This window comes from Mastigoproctus giganteus, chromosome 6, assembly GCF_048544385.1.
Source record: "Mastigoproctus giganteus isolate SK-2022 chromosome 6, ASM4854438v1, whole genome shotgun sequence".
NCBI classification, from domain to species: Eukaryota; Metazoa; Arthropoda; class Arachnida; order Uropygi; family Thelyphonidae; genus Mastigoproctus; species Mastigoproctus giganteus.
Window position 1 is genome coordinate 65,246,838 of NC_143580.1, and position 24,859 is coordinate 65,271,696.

Sequence of the window (24,859 nt, forward strand, 5' to 3'; positions counted from 1 at the left end):
CATGAAATGGAAATAATACAAATAAAATATAATTTTTGAATATTTGACATTTGATATATGATCAACTGTTCTGCCTGAACTTTAAATATGCAACTAGATTTGTCAAACAACAAAACAGCCTCTATCTTTAAATAAAATATACTTATCTAAATTACCATGCAGTATATTTAACTGTTAGTTATTTCTTTTTTTAAGAACATAGCTTATTACAGTGCAAATCTTTCGTAAAGTCAATGAGCGAATTCGTTTAGTAAATGTGAGGTGTCTGCTAAAGATTACAAATATGAAATGGAACAGAATCTTACTGCATTTAAAATATATCTGTTACATGATATAAGAAATGTGTAAACCTCCACTTTCCTATGGATAAATTGGAAATATATATCTTCTCAAATGAAAGTTTGGAACGAAATTTAAAAGAATAATTCGAACATATGATTCTAATCTATTATACATAACAATAAAAGTGCATCTATGTCCAGATGAGGAAAGGATTTTGATTTTCGTAATTCAACTCTTGTTTGTATTGTTCAGAATAAGAAAACACTAACATCTATTCACTTATTGATATTTTATTCAAAATCAGTTTTCTTATACAGCTCATCAGTAACACCACAAGAATTTATTATGTTAAGAACTACCATTTTAGGAATACATACACGGATTATTCCTGAAAGTCTTGTTGTAATAATAAACACTATTATAGGGAATCTTACCATGAACAAGGACCGTTATGACTTTTCTTAAACCTTTCCCGACATCATTGGTCGCTTTGCATATATACTTTCCGCCATCGGTTTCAGTTATCGAAGAAATTACTAGAGTTCCGTTATGCAATGGGAGAAAGAGTGAGGATTCTGTATTATCTTGAAAAGAAATTGAAACCAATCATGGAAAATTATTTTTACAGATGGTTAAATGAAATTTTAATCAAGAATTTCATATTTAGTAGTACTAGCAGTATTAAAACAGCATAACGACGCAAGGAAGTGTATGTAACATCAGCAGTCGAAAAATAGAAAATTAAACAAAAATGAAATAGAGTATAAATTTAGGAACACATTTATTCTACTTCTAAATATTTCTACAACCCTCTCTTTAAATCTCTGTAATTTCTCTGATGCCGCAAGGCTAGGTGACAGCGTGTTGCAGTTGCGAATTAGTTTTAGCCAAAGACAGATATTCTCAGAATCTAGTCTGCAATCATCTTTCCCTAATTGAAATTTTTACTCATGTTTGGGCTATCTATAAAGAGAAAATATTAAAGAACAATACGTTTGCTCAACCATTATGACATTATATTTCAATGAGATCTCCTGTAGATGTCTAGTTTCCAAATCTTTCAACTTAGACAATCGTAGTCTCTTCTTGTAAGAACAGCTGTTTGTACCTACAACCGATACTGTTGCACCCTTTGTTCCCTTTCAAGCAAGCCGATATCTTTCCTGAAATGAGGCCTCCAGACATCTTTACAGTATTCAAGGTGTGATCTCTACAGTGGGAGATGTTATCCCACTGTCTCCACTGGAAATAATCACGTATATCATTCGCAGAACACCACACTCCTTCCTAGCCTCTTAAACTACACTGTTCAAAGAACTTCATATCGAGCAGTGTTACAGTTGCTCCCCAGGTATTTTCATCTTCAGTCTTTAGTGTACTGGAACCCCCCTCCAGAGCGAAAATTTGGAATTGCTATGGCTCAAACTTAGAACTTCGCTTTTCCATTATAGCTTACTTGCGATTTTTATACACCATTAGTATAAATAGCTGCATATGATGCAAGAAAGCAAGCTTATACAGCACAAGCCAAAAGAAAAAAAAAATTCCTATTCACATATCCATTCTTTCCAAAAGTTTATCTAGTTCTTTCTTGAATTTATTTACGCTACCAACTTCCACACAACGATAGGTAGAAGTTTGTTCAAGCAATCAACCACTCGCTGACTAAAGGCAAATTTGGGAACAGTCTTTCCTCCATTTGAATTTATGTCTCCTCAACTGCGTAATCTGAGCAAGAAGATGAATCTCATTCAGCACTGAACTTCCTAAAACTATTCAAAGCCTTAAACATCTCAATCAGATCACCTCGCAGGTTCCTAGTCTCCAGACGCTGCAAATTACAGAACTTAGGCCTTTTTTCGTAAGGGCAACCCTTTGTTCCCTTCGCCAATTCCGTTTCCCTTCTCTGTACTCGTTCCAGCAACTATACTGTACATCCTTTCTAAAATGATGCAGTACTCAAGGTGTGGCCCGACCATTGCTTTATATAAAGGGATAATCACCTCCTTATCCCTGCTAGCAAAGTTACTTTATATCATTAACAAGATCCTATGAGCTGCTCTGGCAGCCTGTCTGCACTGCTCTGAATACTTCATATCTGATTACACAATTACCCCAGGTCTTTTTCATTCACCACTACCCTGAGTGTAGTACCACACAATTGGTACATTTCTCTGGGGTTACTTCTACCCATATGCAGTACTTTTCACTTGTCAATGTTAAACTTCAATTGCCACTTCTCAGCCCATCTGCCTAACTTTTCTAGATCCTGTTGCAGTAGCATGTCGTGATTAACAGCCCTGACAACCTTTGTATCATCTGCAAACTGGGAAATCAAGCCTGATATGCCTTCATCAATATCATTGATAAATAAAGAAAACAACAATGAGCCCAACACCGAACCCTGGGGTACACTCCACTAATAATATTAGTCCACGAAGAGCAGTGTCCATTGATAACCATTCTCTGTGTTCTCCCACTCAACCATTCCAGCAACTTGCACTTAATGCCACACTGCTCCAATTTGTACGCCAGTCTTATGTGCAACGGTATCAAAAGCTTTCCTGAAATCCAAGTATATGATATAAAAATAATTTTTAGATCCAATTCCTTTAAGACTACATCATAGTATCCAATCAAACTGGCCAAACAAGATTTCCCCTTAACAAACCTATGCTGTGTCTGAACTGCAGTCTTGTCTAGATTATCCTGCATTACTTCTTTAATCAGTGACTCCATTATTTTCCCTGGAAGAAAAGTTAAACTAACAGGTCTGAAATTAATTATGTTTCCTCTTTGATCTCCCTTTGTAAATTTCGGATTCATTTGACATCTGAAAATGCAGAAAATGAAAAACACATCGAGTTACAGGCTCCGAAAAAAAACGATGAGTGTTTGCTTTTTATTTACATAATTGTTATTTTATATTGTACTTAATACGTAGTCTTATAGTTATAATTACGCTGGTTATTTTTATTTTTAATTTATATAAACCGTTTTTGTAGATATACGTAATACTTTATAAAACCGTTATTTCGTTCGAATATTGCAGGCATTGTTTTTGTATATAGTGATAGGGAATTCAAATTTTTAATTGAGGTAGCTAGGTAGCTCTAACGTATAATTATAGAAACAGTAATACGCTTCACTGTTTCTATTAGATAGCGTAGTATTGACATTTAATTAATTTAATTTATTGATCTTATTAATTTAAAATATCATGCCCAAACTGGAGCAGCAAAGCAACGGGCACAAAGTGGCAGGAGTGCTGTGACTCGGGGGAGAACTGAGGGGGGCGATTCTCCAACGCATCACAGCTTAAAAAATGTGCAACTTGTGAAATGTTTGCCGAACTATCTGGAACGGAACATCACATCACATTGCCATGGGGGATGTCTTTGTGTGTGCGCGATGTAAGGAGTGTAAGGAAATCAGGCGACAACTCAGCGTTGTTATGGGCCTATATGAGAGTTTGAAGGACAGGGTGGATGCCCTCGAAAGATCTAAATTGAGGGGCCCATCAGGCTCCCAGCTGCCCACATCAACACCAGAGCTTGCACTTGGTCATCGAGCAACACAGCGGCAACCCCCAAGGCAGAATGCGCTGGTCCCACAAGAACTAGTAGTTATTTGCGACTCTATTGTCAGGGAAACGGGGAACATGCTTTTTAAAAAGGATAGGTGGAACAGGACCAGGGTATGTCTGCCAGGGGCAAAGGTTGATGACGTTGTAGAGCATATATCATCTTTTAGGGGCACAAAAGGTGATTTGTATAGTTGTACACGTTGGCACTAATGAAATTAAGAGTAGGAGGCCGGCAGAATTACTTAACAAGTACAGGTCACTGATGAAAAAAAGCCGTGAATTAGGGTTGAATTTGAAAGTGTCTGCAATTCTGCCCAGACACGATAGGAGGGAGTATATGATGAGAGCCTTGTCGATCAATTCGGCCCTGGAAAGATTGTGCAAGGCTCAAGGGATAGAATTTTTTTCAGCCTGGACTGTACTTGTTAACAGGAGAGACTGCTTCTACAGGGATGGGATACACTTAAATAGAAAGGGTGCAAGAATATTTGCTGACGCTATCGAGGCAGTGTTAGGTGGGTCGGAAAACTGATAGCTTGGGGGGATACAAGGACTAATAGTTCAACAGTAGCCGCAGGCAGAGGTGAAGGTGATTCTTGCACAACTTCTATTAGAATAAGTAGCGACCTGGAGCGAGGGGTGTTGGGGGTTTCACGGACGGACGGCAGTCATCGTGAAACAGGTGGGTATATGGGATGTGTTAGAGTAACTAAAATAAGAATAGGTGCATGTATACTTGCATGTATACCAATGCTAGAAGTATAGTAAATAAATTTGATGAATTTGAAGTGTTGGTGAAGACATCAAAGGCGGATATTGTTGGGATATCAGAGACGTGGTGTCACACAGATATAAGGAATGCCGAACTGGAATTTGGGGAGTACAATGTGTACAATGTAGACAGGATAGGAAGGGAGGAGGTGTGATGCTGTTAATTAAGAAAAACATAAAATCAAAAGAAGTGCATCCAGTTGATATAGATGAACAGTGCATTGTTGAGTCAGTTTGGTGTGACATAAGCACTGCAAAAGCAAAAATAAGAGTAGGAGTGTGTTATAGGCCTAATGACTTGAAAGAGTACAATGAACAATTGTACAGAGAAATAGAGTGGGCTAGTAAATCGGAATGTCTTATAATGGGGGATTTTAACTTCCCAGATATTGACTGGAACTTGTGGGATGGTCACTCACACACTAGTCAGACTTTTATGGATTTATTGGATGATTGTTTTTTGCAGCAGCATGTTCGAGAGGCAACCAGAGAAAGTAATACTCTTGATCTGCTTATCAGCAGTGATCATTCATGTATTAGGAATTTGCAGATAAAAGAACCACTGGGTGGCAGTGATCACAGTGTACTGACGTGGGATTTACTTAAAGATTTAATTACCATCAGGGGTAAAGGAAAGGGTTTTTGCTTCCGTAAAGGCGAGTACAGTGGTCTCCGACAGTTTTTAAATTCTGTACAGTGGGATCAACTGACGATGTTACCAACAGTAAATTTTAGGTGGGAAGCATTCAAGGAATTAATCGTGGAAGCTACTAAAAGGTTCATACCTATTAAGAAATATTGTTCAAGGTTTAGGCCTAAATGGTTGTCAAATGAACTAATGAGACTCGTAACAGAGAAGAAAAATGCATGGGATGCATATAAATTATCAAGCGACTCAGAAGCCTATGGCAGATATAAGTTAATCTGTAATCAGGTCACAAAGGAGGTTCGGCAGGAGAAGGCAGATTACGAGAAATCCTTGGCAAAAGATGCTAAGAAAAACAGCAAGGATTTCTTTACTTATATAAACTCTAAAAGGAAGGGGAATGAATCTGATTGGTCACTTGATATCGATGGTTCAACTGTTGATGATCCTGCTCAGATAGCAAACAAATTGAATGAGTATTTTGCATCAACATTCACACGTGAGGAATTATTAAGGTTTGAAAATGACAGAAGGTTATCAAATTGTAGCAGGATACTTAATGATTTTGTAATAGCTGAAAGCAAAGTGGAGGGGAAATTGTTGAAGTTAAACGTAAGAAAAGCACCTGGGGTGGATAGGATCTATCCAGTTATATTAAAGGAGGCGGCAAAGCAACTAAGCAAACCCTTAGCCATAATTATGAGAGCATCCTTGGACTCAGGGGAGGTTCCCACGGACTGGAGATGTGCAAATGTATCCCCAATTCACAAAGGGGGATCGAAGGGTGACACGAGTAATTACAGACCAGTTAGTTTAACTTCTGTTCCGGGTAAAGTAATGGAGTTACTGGTTAAAGATGCATTGCAGGATCATCTAGACAAGACTGCAGCAATAATTCAGACACAGCATGGGTTTGTTAAGGGAAAGTCTTGTCTGACAAATTTGATAGGATATTATGATGTGGTTACAAAGGAACTGGTTGCAAAAAATAATTTTGATATCATATATTTGGATTTCAGGAAAGCGTTTGACACTGTTGCGCATGGAAGACTATTGTACAAATTGGAGCAGAATGGTATTAAGGGTAAGTTGCTACAATGGATAAAAGGATGGTTAAGTGGGAGAAGACAGAGGGTGGTAATCAATGGGTACTGCTCTTCTTGGACTAATGTTATTAGTGGGGTCCCACAGGGTTCGGTGTTAGGTCCACTGTTGTTTTGTATATTTATCAATGATATTGATGAAGGTATATCAGGCTTAATGTCAAAGTTTGCAGATGATACAAAGGTAGGCAGGGTTGTTAATGACAGTAATGGCAGTGTGCTACTGCAACAGGATCTGGATAATTTGGGCAGATGGGCTAAGAAGTGGCAACTGAAGTTTAACCTTGACAAATGCAAAGTACTGCATATGGGTAGAAGTAACCCCAGAGAAATGTACCAACTGTGTGGTACTACACTTAAGGTGGTAGAAAATGAAAAAGACCTGGGAGTAATTGTGCAGGCAGATATGAAGTTTTCTGAGCAATGCAGACAGGCTGCCAGGGCAGGTCAGAGGTTTTGTCAATGATATATAGGAATTTTGCTAGCAGGGAAAAGGAGGTGATTATCCCTCTGTATAAGGCAATGGTCAGGCCACGCCTTGAGTATTGCGTACAGGTCTGGAGGCCTCATTTTAGGAAGGATGTAAATTTACTTGAGCGTGTACCGAGAAGGGCAACAAGATTGGTGAGGGGAATGAAGGGATCCTCTTATCAAGAGAGGCTTAAGTTCTGCAAATTGCAGTGGCTGGAGACTAGGCACCTGCGCGGTGATCTGATTGAGGTGTATAAGGCCTTGAATGGGTTCAGCACGCTGAATTCTAATGGGATCCTTCCACTTGTTCAGATTACGAACCTAAGGGGGCATAAATTCAAATTAAGAAAGGACAGATGTAGAATAGATGTGCGGAAATTTGCCTTTAGCCAGCGGGTGGTTAATTGCTGGAACAAACTTCCATCTGTCGTTGTGGAGGTTGATAGGTTGAATAAATTTAAGGAGGAACTGGACAGGCATTTGGAGGGAATGGTGTGATTTTTTTTTTTTTTGGCTGATGCTGCATAAGCTCATACACTTGCTTATCACATGCCACTACTACTAATTTCAACAATTGCTCTTCTACTTTCCTCTCAGTTATTAAAAAATCATTTAGCTCCCTGTTAGAGTATGATAGCCTTCTGGCTTCCACTTTCCCAGAGAATCCCTCATGTGTGAATGTAGATGCAAATACTAATCAGTTTCTCAGATAGCTGAGCAGGAACATCAACATTCGAACCATCGATATCAAGTGGAACAATCTGATTCATCCCTTTTCTGAAGTCACAACTACTAGAAAATTTATAAAAACCATGATATACTCTCTGATTTTATATGTTGCAGAAGTAAGGGACTCTGCTGCCCCGAGAAAAATTAGGCCAATTTTTCTATTGAGTTTTGGCTCTTTAAATGACCCTTAAGAAAACAAACTTCCTCCACAGTTAAGGGCAACTTAAATGACCAGTTTGATACGAACTTCACTTATGATCATCTCTTGTGGTGAAATACAGTGCAACGGAACGTCATCTCTTGGTATTGCCAACCATGTTATATGCAGCGCCAATCAGCACACCTCAAAACAGTCACTGGTGACAAGCACCCAAGGTGAGGGTGATTCTCCAAGAATTATTGCTGAGGCTACAGTGCTGACCCTTTCTCCATAGCCAGTGTAGAGACGTTTTGACCCTCCTAATTTATCAATTTAAGTCGCAAATTGAGGATCTCAAGGACGTGGTGTACTCACTGAGGAATCAAAATAAGTATACTACCCATATGCTCTTCGACCTCTATTTCTTTGGTGAGCCAAAATCACAAACTGACAGTTCCGTCACCAATAATATCTAAACAGACAAAAACCACACATCCTGTCAAACTTCCTAACCCTATAAACCTTGACTCCCCACACTTAAATTAACCAGTTTACAGACACTCCGAATGATCACGCGAGCATGGCCCAGTCGCGTACTGAGTAAAAAAGGCGTCCTCAGATCCTCAGAAGCTGAAGACCAACCACAGCTGCATTCTCTTTAAGAATCCCAACCAGAGAACCTACCTGGAAATAAAGACTTTAGTCTTTTAATAAATACCCACGTTTCTTTCAGAGATATAGAAAATACCCTCATTACTACGGCCAGCCCCGCCTACTATACCTCAGGATGTTGTGCTACTACCAACATTGATTGCCTTCCCCACCACGCTCATATTTCTGACCAGACCTCCATATCCTATGAAGTAACAGCCTCCAAACTTCTGTCTGACACTGACTGAGAAATATGACAAATCTGTAGTTCCATCAGGGCAAATTGTTTGCCTCCCGATTTGGACCTAGAACACATCCTGAATCAATTAGGAGAATCTTTATTGAGGAATATTATCTCTCACTTCAAGTTAAACAGGCTATACCTTCTTTATACCGTGTTCACCCGCTGTCTGCCAAAAGGTTGTAGATCCCACCTTCTAGTCCAAAGTCATACATATCAAACCCTTTTTTGAGGAAATGAGACCGCTCTGTCGATAACCAAGTAATCCATTCTCCTCGACAGAAATCAATGCTTCGAGGAAGCATGAATACCCCAAATATTCTCTCAAAATGGAGGCAACGTAATTCAAACACAATTATATCACTGGGAATCTTCATCCGAATAATAATTACCAAAGTGATACCACCAGCTTGAAATCTTCATCCGAATAATTACCAAAGTGATACCATCAGCTTGAAATCACCAGTGATAAACAGTGCTTGGGTGCTCTTTCCAACACGGGTTACAAATCGAAAAACTCGAAAGCCTGCCTGGAATACAATTAGTATAGATACGTGCCTTACAAAAATCCCCAGCAATATCACTATCGGAGTTGTTAATGTTAGAGTTAATATCAAAGTCACAGTTAATGATGCAGGAAGCCTTCGTAACAGACTTGATACCGTTGCCCAAATTATTCTCCCTAGGGATATCTTATGTATCACCGAGACCTTTCTTGATAATGGCCACGAATTTACTTGCATCCTCTGCTCCAGCAGGCTATAATTCTGCTTTTACTTACAGAGTTCGGCGAAGTGGAGACAGTGTTATGTCGTTAAGAGCTCACAAGCCTCGCTTGTTCATCAAATTTCCATCCAAACACCAGCATATGAAGCTTTCTGTTATTCCAGCTACCATAGTGTCCTTGGAGACATAATTGTAAAATATTTACTCTCAACGCCTTCTGTGAAACCATCCATAAGATATCAAATGGATCATTAACCATTTTCATCCTTGCATTTTGTTTGTGCAGATATTAACCTTCATTTACATTGAGCTAACCTTCAGTATATGCTCGTCTCGAACCTAGTTTGCATAGTGTTACAACGGATAAATGATTTCCCTAGCAGAAGTAACAACCAATTGGATTTTATTATTACTTCTTTCCTTGCATGCCCGACTATTTGCTAGACTCTTATTTCAATCCGGACCGCCAATTGTTGTTCTTTTACGTATTTCAGTTTTCTTACCAGTGAGCTTAAGACGATTGCCACTGCAGCATTAGCTTTAGTTGAGACATATGATGCAAGAAAGCAAGGTTATACAGCATCAGCCAAAAAAAAAAAAAAAAAAAAAAAAAAAACTCCTTCCCATTTCACCCATGCGGTCACTTCAAATGTTTGTCTAATTCAGCCTTTAATTTATTTAAGATATCAACTTCCACAACAAGAGATGGAAGTCTGTTCCATAAATCAACTACCCGCTGGCTAAAGGTAAACTGCCGCACAGCTATTCTACAACTGCCTTTCCTCAATTTGAATCTATGTCCTTTCAGGTTCTTAATCTGAGATTGAGCCTACTCAAACCAGTCAAGGCTTTATACACCTTGATCAGATCACCTCGAAGGTGCCAAGTTTCCGGATGCTGCAACTTGCAGGGTGTGTGTGTGGTATGGGTGTTTATTGGCGCATTAGCTGCTATGGCTATAGTGCGCCTATTCTTAGGAATATTAAAAAATAATCCAGTTTAAATTAGTTTCAGTTCTGTAGCCTATTTATAAAAGATGATACACTCCAATTTGTTTTAAAAAGCAGAAAAGTTTGTTAACATTTGCATCCTCTCCAATGACATGATGTAATGTCAATGTTTCTGAATGATTATCCATATTTTGAAGTATTGCATCTCGATGTTGTTGATACTGCGGACAGTCAATCAGAATGTGTTTGACTGTTAGATGTTCTAAGCAGTGTGGACATTGAGGAGGATCATCGCCCATTAGTAGGTGGAGGTGTGTCAGATGGGTGTGTCCTATTCTCATTCGTGTGAGTACCACTTCTTCCCGCCGCACTGTCTGATTGCTGGAATGCCAGAACTTTGGTTTTTGTTTCAGCTGGAAAAGTTTGTTATTCGTTTGGTTATGCCATAATTCTGTCCACTGTGCATGGCATGCTGCTTGAATTAAGGTATTATAATCGGGCGCTGGAATAGGGACAGAAGTTAGGTCTGAATTTGGACTTTTGGCAGATATATCAGCCACTTCATTCCCTTTTATGCCTGAATGTGCTGGAATCCAGCAAAACTTCACTAGTTGTTGACGATCATAAATCTGCAATAACAAACTCCTGATTTTCATTACAATATGGTGATTCTTTTGAGATGTATTCTGCATTGCTTTGATTGAGCTGAGAGAGTCAGTATAAACTATATATTTTGCAGATGGATGTAAATTCAAATTTTCTAGAGCTAACTGTATTGCATACAGTTCTGCTGAAAAGTTGCTATACTCGGGTGGAAGAGAAGCTGATATGATAGCAGAGGGAAACACTGCTGCTGCTCCAACAGTTGACAGAGATTTGGAACCATCCGTATATATCGGTAAGAAGTCGGCATAGGTATGAATATGGCTAGCATGGAGTTGTTGCACAGTCACTGCCGGTAGGCAATTCTTTCCCCATTGAAGGAAATAGGTATCAGAGGTCAGATGAGGAAAGGTGGTCCATGGTGGATGAGAGTAATTCTTTATCTGTTGCCTATTGTGGAGAGGAACATTCCAGTTCTGCGATATTTCAAGGAGCCGTAGGCCAGCCGGTTGGATTTTACTTGGTTTATTTCTATAGAGATTAACTAGTGGTTGATTAAAAAGGTATGGCTGAATAGGATGCAAAGGGCAAGTCTGTATTTTGGCTGCATATTTAAGTAGTAACATTTTTCTACGAAGATGCAAAGGGGGCTCATTAGCTTCAATGTATAGACTCTGAGTTGGAGATGTCCTGTATGCACCGATTGCAATCCGCAATGCATTATGTTGAATAGGATCCAGCCAGCGTAGCACACTCCTTCGGGCAGAATCATAAACTGGAGCACCATAGTCTAAACGGGATCTAATCAGTGCTCTATATAAGAGCAGCAAAGTTGTACGATCTGCTCCCCAAGAGAGGGCAGATAAAGCTCTTAGCATGTTGATCTTTTTAAGACAGGCAGTACGTATTAATTTAACATGATCTAAGAAGTTGAGCTTACTGTCCAGGATTAGTCCCAAGAATTTCATATTGCTGGCAATCGGAATGGTGGAATTTGAAATCCGAAGTTCAGGATCTGCATGCAATTTGCGTTGACAGCAAAAGTGGATCGCAACTGTTTTCTGTGGGGAAAGACGATATCCATTGAGCTCAGCCCACTTTTGAACTTTATTGAGGGACATCTGCAATTGCCTTTCGATAGATCTCATGTTCTGAGAATGGCAAGAAATAGCGAGATCGTCAGCGTAAAGGTAAGCCTCTACAGTATTTGGGAGTACTTTTGTAATGGAATCAATTTTAAGGGTAAACAAGGTTGCACTCAAAACTGATCCTTGTGGTACACCTTCTTCCTGCGAGAATGTAGCAGAAAGGGAATTTTGATATCTCACCTGGAAAGATCGGCTCTTCAGGAAGTTCCTAATAAATATGGGTAGGTTGCCTCGTAAACCAAGATTATATAGGTCACTGAGAATGCCATACCGCCAGGTTGTATCAAATGCCTTCTCTATATCAATGGAGACCATGACTAGGTGTTCGTTTTTCACAAAGGCATTGCGAATTTCAGATTCCGCCTTGATCATCAGATCTAGGGATGACCTGTTTTTGCGAAAGCCATGTTGACAATTACTCAGTAGATGTTGAGTTTCAATGATCCAAGTGAGTCGACTATGGATCATTTTTTCGAGAATTTTACCAAGGCAACTTGACAGTGATATTGGTCTGTAACTATTAGAACTGGAGGGATCTTTTCCAGGTTTCAAAAATGCCAAAACTGTAGCGTGGTGCCAAGAGGTTGGATAGATATTTTCCAGGAAGATCCGGTTAAAAAAGATTAGAATCATTTGTAAGTTTTTCTCATCGAGATGCTGTAGCATGACATAATATATGCCATCTGGCCCAGAGGCACTGTTTCGTGTTGTTCTGATGGCCTGTAAAAGTTCACAATATTGCAGAGGCTGATTATATGGAAGTGACAGTGAGGTTCGAAAGTTGATAGGTCTCTGTTCTTTGGCAGTCTTAATTTTCTGGAATTTTGGAGTGTAGTTTGATGCAGCCGATATTTCAGCAAAAGTTTTGCCCAAGGCATTGGCTATATCTACAGGAGCAGAGAGTTCTTGCCCATTGCAGGAGAGAATTGGGGAAGGAACAGTTGGAAACTTCCCAGAAAGCTGCCTAATTTTTCTCCATATTAGTCTGGAGTCAGTGTTCCTATTGATAGTTGATGCGAACCTAGTCCAAGAATCTTTCTTGGCCTGCTTTTGAATGTAACGCGCCTTTGCCCTTAGTTTCTTGTAGCTAATTAGATTAGCTGTGGTTGGAGATCGACGGAATAAATTAAATGCTTTATTTTTTTCCTTCTTTGCTTTTGTGCACTCTTCGTTCCACCAGTAATTTAAATGCCGTCGGGACGGGGGATTTGATAACGGAGTTGAGTACTTAGTTGCAACTAAAAGGCGGGATGTAATATAATCAGTAACTTCATCAATGGGCTGTAGTTGAATAGTTTTTTTGTCAAGAGTGATTGCTGACTGAAATTTCGCCCAATTGGCTTTAGAGAATTTCCATTTCCTACAGGGATATTGTAATTGTGGTTGGGTAGTGAACAGATTACAAACAATTGGAAAATGATCACTGCCCATGGGATCATCCAGGGTGGACCATTGCATAGCTGAAAACAGTATCGGGGAGCAAATCGATAGGTCAATGGCAGAAGTCTGTCCATTGGGTAACTGTATATGGGTGTGCGAGCCACTGTTAAGAAGAGTGAGGTTTTCTTTTTCCAGTAAAGTTTCAATCAATCTGCCGCGTCTGTCTAATTTAGATGAACCCCATAAAGGGTGGTGGCCGTTGAAATCCCCTAGCAGGCAGATAGGGGAGGGTAGCTGCAGTAAAAGTTCTTTAAGATCGTTATAAGTGTAAGCATGGTTTGGTGGGAGATAAACTGAGACTAGAGTTAATGCAGTTTGAGTAATCAGACGCACAGCGACAGCTTCGATTTGGGTTTGGACAGTAATTTGCTTAGCTGGAATCCTTGTACTAATTAAAATAGCTACACCACCTCGAGCAGAATCGGATATATTCCGATCTCGCCTATAGACCGAGTAGTTTTTGACGGAAATGGAAATTTGAGGAGTTAAATAGGTTTCTTGCAGGCAGAAACCAACTGGAGAGTAGCGATTAATTAAGTAACGGATGTCGTCAATGTTTCCACGAAAGCCTCTGCAATTCCATTGTAAGATGTTAGACATTATTTGAATTTAGAGGAAGAAGCTGTACCTGACGTGGCTGTCTTATGGCGTTCTGGCTTTGGTTTGTCTCTTTTCGGGAAGGAAGGGCGACCAGTGTCCATCTCTTCTTCAGCAAATATTTCCAGAATCGGATCTTCCTGTTTTGGTGGATACTCTGCCTCCATCGATTTGTCCTGGATAATCTTTTTCAAAGTCGAACTATCTTTATTTGTAGTGGCATTCACTGGCGGAGATTGAGATTTTGCTGGTATTGTGAGAGGCGTATTATTTGCTTGGTCTGAGTGCTTAACGGCACTGGACTGTTGTTGAGAGAGGACAGCCCGAGCCCAGTCAGAGATGGAAGTGTTTGAAGGAACGGTAACATCGGTTTGTGTGGCAATGGTTTGGTATTTTTTTGTAATATTGGCATAGGTACGGTTAGGTATACTCGGTGCAATTAATTTTCTAGCCTCCTGATAACTAACTCTGTTTTCAACTTTATATTTCACAATTTTTTTCTCTGTTTTCCACCTCTCGCATGTCTTAGAGTAGGCCGGATGGTTCCCTTTGCAGTTGGGACATATCATTTCTTTCGCCACACAATCACTTTGAATGTGATCGGAGGATCCACAGTTGGGACAAACTGGGTTGCTTCTGCATGTCGTTTGAGAGTGGCCATACTTCTGGCATTTATAACATCTCAACGGATTTGGTATGAAAGGACGAGTGCGGCAAAGTAGATATCCAGCTTTTACTGATGAGGGCAGGATTGGACTGTTGAAGGTAAGAATGATATTTCTGGTAGGTGTTAGAATATTTTCTTTTTTTATCATTATTCTTTTTACAGCTATTACATTTTGTTCCCGAAGCTCTTCTTTAATTTCTTCCTCCGTCACATTCATCAGGTCCCAACTAGATATTACACCCTTTGATGTATTTAGGGTTGCATGTGGAGTTACTTTCACTGGAATACCAGCGAAAGTTGTCTTTTTTAGTAATTTCTCAGAGTGCCTGCTATTTAGAGTTTCAATAAGTAAGTTCCCTGATTGCAGTCTCTTAACCGTCTTGGGAGACCCTGCAATACTTTCCAGATGTTTTTGAATTAAGAAGGGGGATAGCTTACTGAGAGGCTGTTCAGATAGTGAGTGCATTATTAAGAATGCAGGTAAGTCTGTCGCGGAGGGATTGGTTTTCAACCTCTTTGCTTGCGACGAATCATGGTCATGGTCATTTTCTGTGGTTGGCCGACAGCTTGACGGCTCTAAAGTTGGAAACATATTTTGTTCCATGTTGGCTCCTCTTAGCCCCTGGCAGATGGACTTTTCTGCCAAGGTTACCGGCCCCGCCACGGGGAGGCAGGAGCAGTGCCTGGTGTGACCAAGCGAAAAGTAGTAAGTGGTTAGTAGTAAACTAGAAGAAATAAAGAAAGGTGCCTTTCCTTTCTTGCTCTGTACAAGTGTTTTTGTTACAAGAGCTGTTTTTAAATGAATAAATTTAATAACGACAAGAACGTAAAATAACTATAGATCACTTTTGGAAAATCGCAGTAATAGCACAGAGAAATCGCTCAGTCACATTCGCTTGGCACCCGGGGCCGCAACTTGCAGGACTTAAGCCTTTCTTCCTAAGAGCACCCCTTTGTTCCTCTGACCAATCTTGTTGCCCTTCTCTGTACTCGTACTAGCAACTCTACACCCTTCCTAAAATGAGGTCTCCAGACCTGTACACAGTACTCTAGGTGTGGCCTGACCATTGCCTTATACAAAGGGATAATCACCACCGTGTCTCTGCTAGCAAAATTCCTATATATCATTGACAAAACTCCATGACCTGCTCTGGCAGCCAGCCTGCACTGTTCAGAGAACTTGATATCCGACTGCACAAATTACCCCCAGGTCTTTGGCATTCTTCACTTCCCTGAGTGTAGTACCACACAATTGGTACGTTTCTCTTGGGTTACTGCTACCCATATGCAGTACTTTGCATTTGTCAATATTAAACTTCAGTTGCCACTTCTCAGCCCATCTGCATAAGTTTTCTAGATCCTGTTGCAGTAGCCTTTACTGTCAACCTACCAACATTTGTATCATCTGAAAACGTCGGCGATATCATTGATAAATACACAAAACAACAATGCGAACAGCACCGAACCCTGCTGGACTCCACTAATAACATTAGTCTACGGAGAGCAGTGTCCATTTATTACCACTCTCTGCCCTTTCCCATTCAACCATTCCTTTATACATTGCAGCAACTTACCCTTAATGCCATACAGCTCCAATTTGTAGACCAGTCTTCCATGTGCAACAGTATCAAAAGCTTTCCTGAAATCCAAATATATGATACCAAAATGATTTTTGCACCCAGTTCCTTTGTGACCACATCGTAGTAGCCAATCAAATTGGTCAGACAAGACTTCCCCTTAACAAACTCATGCGGTCTCTGAACTTAATGTAGTCTTGCCTAGATGATCCTGTATCACCTCTTTAACCAGTGACTCCACTATTTTCCCCGGAACAGAAGTTAAACTAACAGGTCTAATTATTTGTGTCACCCTTTGTACCCCCTTTGTGAATTGGGGATACATTTGCACACCTCCAGTCCATGGGGACCACCCCCGACTGTAAGGATGCTGTCATAATTATGGCTAAGGGTTTGCTAAATTCCTTTGCTGTCTCCTTCTATATAACTGGATAGATTCCATCTGCCCCAGGTGCCTTTTGTATGTTTAACCTCAACAATTTCTCCTCCACTTTGCTCGCAGTTATTACAAAATTACTTAGCTCCCTGTTAGAGTTTGATAAACGTCTGGCATTCCACCTTCTTGAATAGCTCCTCATGTGTGAATGCAGATGCAAAATACTAATTTAGTTCGGCAGCTATCTGAGAATGATCATCTACAGTCGAACCACTGATATCAAGTGGTCCAATCTGATTCATCCCCTTCATTCTAGAGTTTACACAAGTAAAGAGGTCTTTGTCGTTTTTCTTTGCATCCTTTGCCAAGGATTTCTCGTAATCAGCCTTCGCTTTCCTAACCTCCTTTGTGACTTGATTAGCGACTAGCTTATATCTGCCATAGGCTTCTGTGTCACTTGCTAATTTATATGCATCCCACGCATTTTTCTTCTCTGCCCGGAGCCTCATTAGTTCATCTGACATGCATTTAGGCCTAACTCTTGAACAGTATTTCTTAGTTGGTATAAAAAGCCTAGTAGCCTCCAAGATTAAGTATACTTCTGCAGCATCAAAGAGGATTTATAACATGCCTCGCTCCGCAGTATGGTAGGCCCCCGATCTTAATATGAGCGTTAGGCTCAAACAGCATCTGTAGAAAATATGGAAACAATCGCAAACTCTTCAAGACAGAATAGCTTACTCAGGGCCGGAAAAACATTTATCAAAGAGATATCAACCAATTAGGAACATTACATGGAAATAACAATTGACAGAGGTAAGTGAGAGAGACTGAGGGGTCTTCTGATTCCTCCCAAAGTCTTGAACCTGACCAGTAACTTGACTTTATATTTAAGTTTGCCTCGAACCTGGAACAACGTCCTGATCTTCACATATAACAACTAGAATTCAGCCTGACACACTAACCTTAGTTTAGATTTCCAGGGAGCAGCTTATCTTTTCCGTTAATTCTGTACCATCTTTTGCTACTGCAGGTGCAGATGGAATCCCCCAATTTATCAAATGAATTAGACCATATATATTGGATCCTCTTTTAAATATTTTAATTCTATTCTTTCTAGAATTTTTTCTCTAGCAGTGGAATCTATCTTGTGAAGCCGATTCCCAAAATTCAATCCAACGCCTCAGGTCTTCTGAAACTGTTTAAGGTGCTCATTCCTTGTTATAACTAAACAACTTCCACACCAGCTTCCGCACATATAAATTATTCTTTTATATATGAATTTCTTTATCTTTTATTTATTTAACGTTTCTGTTGTCATTATTATTTATTCATTTTAACTTTTCTTTCACATACTCTATTATCAGTGTTTACCCCTGGCCTGGTTGCCGTGAAGGGAAACATTTTGTATCTATGATATTATCTCAATAAAGATTTATAGTTATATAGGTCTGAAGTAGATGAGTCGTAACATTGTTGGTGGCACCAAGTTTTGCAATGCAAATGAAGCACTATTTTGAAAAGCACTAGGAATATCAAGATTGTGGGCATTTAATTTCTGTTGTGGTGGATGCAATTTAATATCAGATAGATGGTTTCTTGGCAGGCGTAAGTGCATGCTTTTTCCCATACGTGGAATATGGAGATAACCCAGAAATCATCATGGTAAGTGCTGCTTTTGCCCGGTGCACACATCAAAGTTTGAAAACTCAATGCATCGAAATGCTCCAATGTTTATGAACATACCATCCTACTGCTCCGGTGCCACAATGAAGACTTCCCAATTCCAAATCCGTTTTTCTGAAAATGAGTCTTCAGATTTAAATTATGATAGGTGAAAAGGATAAGTGGGATTACAACTGAGATGCCTGTTCAAGTAAAACTTCACATTTCCCTAATCAGTAAGAATTGGATTGAAATTGTATGACTTAATGACGGGCTTTGGTCCTAACAAACTTAACGCAAAGTGCTCCTGACATCTCGTTTGAAAGAGGGGAACTTTTAGTTGTCAATTATGTTTACGATAGCATTCCCATTTCCGCTTGTGCACAGCTTCTTGCAGCTTTTTCTGAATAACATGGATAATTAGTACGTTGACTTTATCTACTGCGTGTTACTATCTTACATTTAATTATTAAAATATCGGATTCGGTTATAAAATTTTTATCACTTTTTTAAAGTGAGGTTTCTTATATGAAGGTTCTCAGGCATTTTCCCAAGTTGTAAATATGCCTCAGGAACTGTTTGCATGTTGAAAAAAGGACATAAAACATCAGAAGGACATGCCTGAAACTATTTTCAGCCAAACGGAGATCCATATTCGTTTTAGTAAAAAAGAAATGCCAATGAAGTTCTTTAAATTGCAAAATGTAAGTGAAGCTGTCGCCCTGTACAAAAGTTCTATATTTCTATAACAATCCGAAAATTGAGATTTAGGTTTACGTCAGATAATAAAGCAACCACATAAAGTTAAAAAATTTTATATAAAACTACCATTGACAGAAACATCTTGATCTGTAAACAGAGTGGAAAAGGGTTAGATATTCTACTTATACAGGGTGTCTCAAAAACACACGGCATAACTTCAGGAATGAGTTCCTCATGTGTAGACAATAAAAATATTTTATATCGACATAGTTCTGGAAATGTTTGGTTTCCGAGTTTTGAAGTTCTGTCTATGACATTTAACCGTTCACATCACCTTATAGTAATTGTTCAAAATGTCCACCTTCTGCCTGAATACAGGCAGAAGGTGGACATTTTGAACTCGTGTTCGGTGGACATCGACGTCTCATGGACTCGCGAAGACGATGCCAAATTCCTGGCATGTTTCGTATTGTCTCACAACCTACCACAATTCGATTGCGGATAGTTTCCACATCAGCTACCGGAGTCGAATACACCAATCACTTTAAATGCCCCACAAGAAGAAATCTAGTGGGTTTAAATCAGTTGATTGTGGAGGCCAGGCAGTTGGTCCACCTCTACTTCAGGAGTCGTAGATCTTGGTCGTCCTCTGTCGGCAGCAAGAGGTGTAAAGGTCCCATGTTCACAAAGGCGGGGATGGATACCTTCAAACGTTTTCCTGTCTGGACATCTTCGTTCTGGGAACCTTTCGTGGTACAAACGACGAGCCTCCAGTTAGCATTGCCGTCCGCCAAACCGTACATAAAGTGCATATTCGCTTGCTCCTGATTTGAGTACATGGTCGGAATGGAAAACCACCAGATTCTGTCAGTACCGTGTGATAAGACATTCCGGTTAATAACTCGGGAACCAAGCATTTCCGGAATTACGTTGATATAAAATATTTTTATTGTCTACATATGAGGAACTTATTCCTGAAGTTTTGCCATGTGTTTTTGAGACACCCTGTATTTGTAGAATTAACCATAGAGGTTATGTGCTATACAACATTTACGAGCCATAAACAGCTTTGGGGGTTACTGTTCCAGTAACTCGCATTTGATTCAAAGATGGTTGCAATCGCAACCATCTTTTAAAATACACTTAAAATCTTATTAAAATACACTTAGAATACCACAGAAATTACGGTATCAGTTTTTATCATAAATGATATTAATAAAATTCTGCTTACCAGGCAATTTTCTCCACTCTATTCGAGGGGGCGGAGAACCGACAGCATAGCACTCTAAAGATACTGAATCTCCCACTGCTACCTCTACATCACGTGGTTCTTTAATCCACTTTGGAGAGGCTGTACAAAATATTAGAAAATATATTATTCTTTCAAGCACTTATTTAGACATTTCATTCGGTACATAGCAGTTTTGTTTAATAAACAAGCGAAACAGAGTAAAACACGAAACTGTGAGATAATAACATACACGTAAGTTATAATCCAGTTTAATATAAATATATACTAACAAAAATCAGTAGCTTTCGAGACGCGTGTCTCTTCGTCAACACGCGTCTCAAAAGCTACTGATTTTTGTTAGTATATATTTGTATTAAACTGGATTATAACTTACGTGTATGTTATTATAAACTATGGACCCCAGTACTCCAGGCCCATTCGTTACTAAACTGTGAGATGTTGTGTACAACAGATTATTAAAAAAAAAAAAAACACCCGGAGAGTAAAAAATCAAAATAATGATTCATAAAGTCATAAATGGTTCGACAAGCAACTAACATGATTAAGAGCATTTACACATGGAAGGAGAAGGTAATTAAATGATTCGTTATTTTCCGGTTAAAATCAAAAAGCAAAATTGCAAATTGTGAAAGTATAATTCAAGAAACTGATACATTCGAAAGAATTCGTTCGTTGAGTTAAATTAGTAAACAGACTGAAATTATGAATAATGAAAAAAAGGTTACAATTCCTTTATTTTTCCGAAGGCTTTCCTAAGGGCATTCTTTTACCAAAATAATAGCAAAAAACTATTCCTAATCCACATTTATTCTTTACTATGGTTTAGATAATCACTTTCTTTCTCTCTTTAGATTGCTTCACACGTTCCCTCTTTCTCGTGACAGGGCTTGCCCTCTTCTGCCTACAGTAAAGCCCACAACAATTTAAAAAGAGTTATTAACCAATCTAAACTCGTTTTTGAACAAGTGAGGAGTACAATATTTGCTTCTTATTCAAATGGTAGTCGAGCATCATGGTCTCCTTCCAAATGGTACTGGCTGCAACTTCTGTCATTAGTACTCCCACCTCTGTTACAACCTAATGGTTCTATTGCAGCCTCAGCTAAAGCAGACTTGTTAACAAAAGCTCCAGGGCCTGATGGCCCTTCATGTCTTAAAACTTGTGCTCTTGTTCTATGCCGCCTTCTTACACTTTCTTTGACTAGTGATTTCCTTCTTGGAAATTTGCTCTTATCGGGCCAGTTGCTGAAAAAGATGACAAACTCCCTCCTCTCTTTCAATCACCGCTCCATTGCACTTACCTCTACTTTTTACAAATTAATGGAGAAATCCATAAACCGCCAAATCTTCTACCTGATTAATGATCTTCAAAATGTATTACGTTAGTGTCAATCCACTGATGACATATTCGTTTATGTTACAAATCTTTGGATAAATTCCATGGAAAAGTTTGGCGAAATTCACGCAATTCCTTTTGAAATTTGATCGTGTTTGTCATAAAGTTCTTCCAAACAACTTCCATTATGAATGGCAGAATTTTGTTTTGTGATTGGATTACCAGTTCCGTCTGACCGCTCACTGCGGAAGATGGTACATGGCTCTGCTTTCTAATTTCTCCACTAATTGTGATGTTCCTCAAAGTTCACTACTTACTCCCACTCTTTTAATCTTGTATACGAACGACTTTCTTCAACTGACTGGATGTCATAACCATAGTTTTGGCGATGACAGCACTCTACATTCCACCTTTCATTTTGAGAAACTTTATCCTGTACAAATGGCCCAAACTTCATGAATATCCACCACCACTTCTTTAAATGACGATCTCCAGATAACTCCCCAATGGGGCAAAGAAAACTTAAAGAAAACTTAAACGAAATGTAATGGTTAAAAATTGTCAAATTGTTATTACTGTATTCTTAACCGGCACTTATCCTATCAGTTTACTTTTAATTAAAACACATTAAACGAGAATTTTACATTTATATAACATTTTTGAAAAAACATTCTTGGGTTAGATTACTAGAATATTTCTAGGACAGTTTTAACTAATAAGAGGAAGACAAAGATTCATTAAAGGAAACGGCTCTAATATTTTCGACAGAATCATATTTAATTAAATCTGAAAGTTAAATGCAGTTACTACTATTAGATCAATAAAAAAATCAATTATTTCATTACCTTTCACAATCAGTAGGGCAGAGTAAGAGTTCCAGCCATATTTATTGGTGGCGATACAAGTGTAGTTCCCACCACTTCCAGAATCAACAGGATCTATTAAAATGACCGATAAACTTGCTTGCGACACAACATGAATATTCTTTATATTTTCTGCTTCCTGTCCATCCTTAGTCCACTGAAATTTAATTGGCGCCTCACCTTTCTGTATTAAACATGTTGCACTTGCTTTATCTCCCGTTTTAATTTCCGACAGAAAGGTGAAAGGTTGGATTTTGGGGGAATCTGCAGACAAAATGCATTTTAAAAATGTACTTTATTATTTCTTCTATCTGTTAAGTGTTTAAATGAAATGCATGCAATGTGTGCAAAGAATTCGAGAATCATCGCGTTCATAGAAACTGTCGAATTATCACTCTACTTAAATTTCGTTTATACATGCTCATTAACTTCAAGAGTGAGATCAATTAAGCCATTTTGCAATGTTCAAAGAATTTGCGATGCAAGCAACACTGAAGAAAGTAAAGACTCAAGGCAAATATCTTTAATTTTCATATAATTTATTAGTTTATTTGTAATTTTACAAGAGCTACCGGCTGAAAAAATACTTGTTTAATATTACGCATTACTAATTACCTCACATTGGTATTTGTATTTAATCTGCTGTGTTTTTAAACGAGATTTGCCGAGAAGTATGAGAATTGGGGTCCAAAACTGTACTCACCTTCGGCTGAACAACAGACGGATATGACAAGTACAACGACAGCAATAGTATCCAACTTCATTTCGGTCAGCGCCATGATATCCAAAAGCTCAATCTACTTTCAAAATAAAGCAGATACACTTAATTGAATTGAAAACAATCCCATTTGAATGAATTCAGACAGGCAGACTTCCACACGATTACTTTTCATTCAATAATTAAAGTTGCACTTTAACTATGAAACACCAGCCAAGTAGTATGGCGACAAGGAAGCTTCCAAAAAAAAAAAGTGGTACTAGCGCCTCATGGTGGAAGAATATGGAAATACTATAATCACAAAAATATATTTATAAAATACATTATAAATAACGCAATTTTGTTTTATAATGAACTTATTATTTGTACCAGCTGACTGACAGATTTATGTTCTTGAGGATCCTCTTAACCATAGATTAATCCTCTTTATGGAATTTAATATATATATAAATAAAGCGGATTTCTGAAATTATTGGCCTTACCCTTCATAACTGCTCCTCTCTAATTTGACGAAGACGTAATAGTTCATTTAATTAAAGTTTGATCTCCTTTCCAAATTCTGTAGTTTGAATAAATATAAGAATCTAAATATGTAATATAAATTATTCATTTCAAAAACCAATACATTTTATGAAATTTCACTTTCAACCTTATACTTCCTAAAGATCTTTAACTGGTAGGATAACTAGGAGCGAAACAATATGCAATCTCTTTCTGCAGCAGGTATACCGTGAACTGTTTCTTGTATTTCGTTCATTTCTTTGGAGTGTGTTTCAGTGTAAACTTGTAAGTAGGTGAAGAACTACGTATGATATTGCATCTTCGACTTAAGTCTTATATTTCTAAATTCCAATGCGTTTCTTTTCTATTTTCTCCAATTTGAAAGAAAGACTGTGATAGAAATTCAACCCGACACATCTTTATTAAAAGAACAAAGACACAATCACATCACCCAAAGTTGAGCCAGAAACACAACAAAAAAGTGAATTCCTATCAAATTTAATATCCATATAAAAACAAAGGCAGCGAGTAGCAACTTGATTTCAACACTGAAGCTGAAACAGAAAATGATCATAATTTCTCATGGAAGATATTTTCCATCAACAGGAGGACAAATTTAAAGTCTTATTATTATTAAAGAATAACTAAAGTTTCTTTATTTCTTACCGTGCACTAAGAGCCTAACTGTTTTTTGTAAACCAGCACCTACATCATTTTTAGCTTCACAAATGTATCCACCTTCATCCATTTCTGTGACTGAGGAGATAAATAAAGTCCCATTTTGAAAACCTATTCCATTTGTTGACTTTATAGTTGTCTCTTTTCCGCCAACTGCAATTAGATATTAACAAAAAGTAGCATTATTATCAGTTTATTGATATACACACACACACCTAATATTAGTATTTGAAAATTCTGTAAAACGGAGTCACTTTGTGCTTTTTCCTCAGAAAAATTCGCATTTGACTTTACATCGCATGAACACCTCACTTCTAAAAATTGATATGCTGTGGTTGAAATCCTACCATATTAGAATGCATAAATTCCCAAAATTGCATGGACTGGGCTGGGACAAACACATTAATGCTATCTGTGACAGCACGACATTGATTTACTATAG

General features: G+C 38.5%; 1 protein-coding gene across 1 annotated transcript; it reads right to left on the reverse strand.

Moving 5' to 3' along the window:
* Positions 1 to 102: 102 nt before the first annotated feature.
* On the reverse strand, positions 103 to 23,335 carry LOC150084364 (cell adhesion molecule Dscam1-like). The gene is made up of 5 exons (XM_090376202.1): positions 23,224 to 23,335; positions 22,503 to 22,784; positions 20,302 to 20,421; positions 717 to 866; positions 103 to 125 (listed from the first exon to the last, which is right to left on the reverse strand). The coding sequence occupies exons 1-5, from the start codon at positions 23,297 to 23,299 to the stop codon at positions 103 to 105; spliced, it is 651 nt and encodes a 216-aa protein (XP_090232328.1). The 5' UTR covers positions 23,300 to 23,335.
* Positions 23,336 to 24,859: the final 1,524 nt, after the last annotated feature.

What these genes read in the sequence shown, in the direction of transcription:
- LOC150084364 (XM_090376202.1), bottom strand. Translation starts at nt 23,299, where the DNA reads ATGGCGCTGACCGAAATGAAGTTGGATACTATTGCTGTCGTTGTACTT. An exon ending in TGCCCTACTGATTGTGAAAG is followed by an intron (nt 20,422 to 22,502) that starts GTAATGAAATAA and finishes TATTTTGTACAG; the next exon opens with CCTCTCCAAAGTGGATTAAA. An exon ending in AGAGTGGAGAAAATTGCCTG is followed by an intron (nt 867 to 20,301) that starts GTAAGCAGAATT and finishes TTTCTTTTCAAG; the next exon opens with ATAATACAGAATCCTCACTC.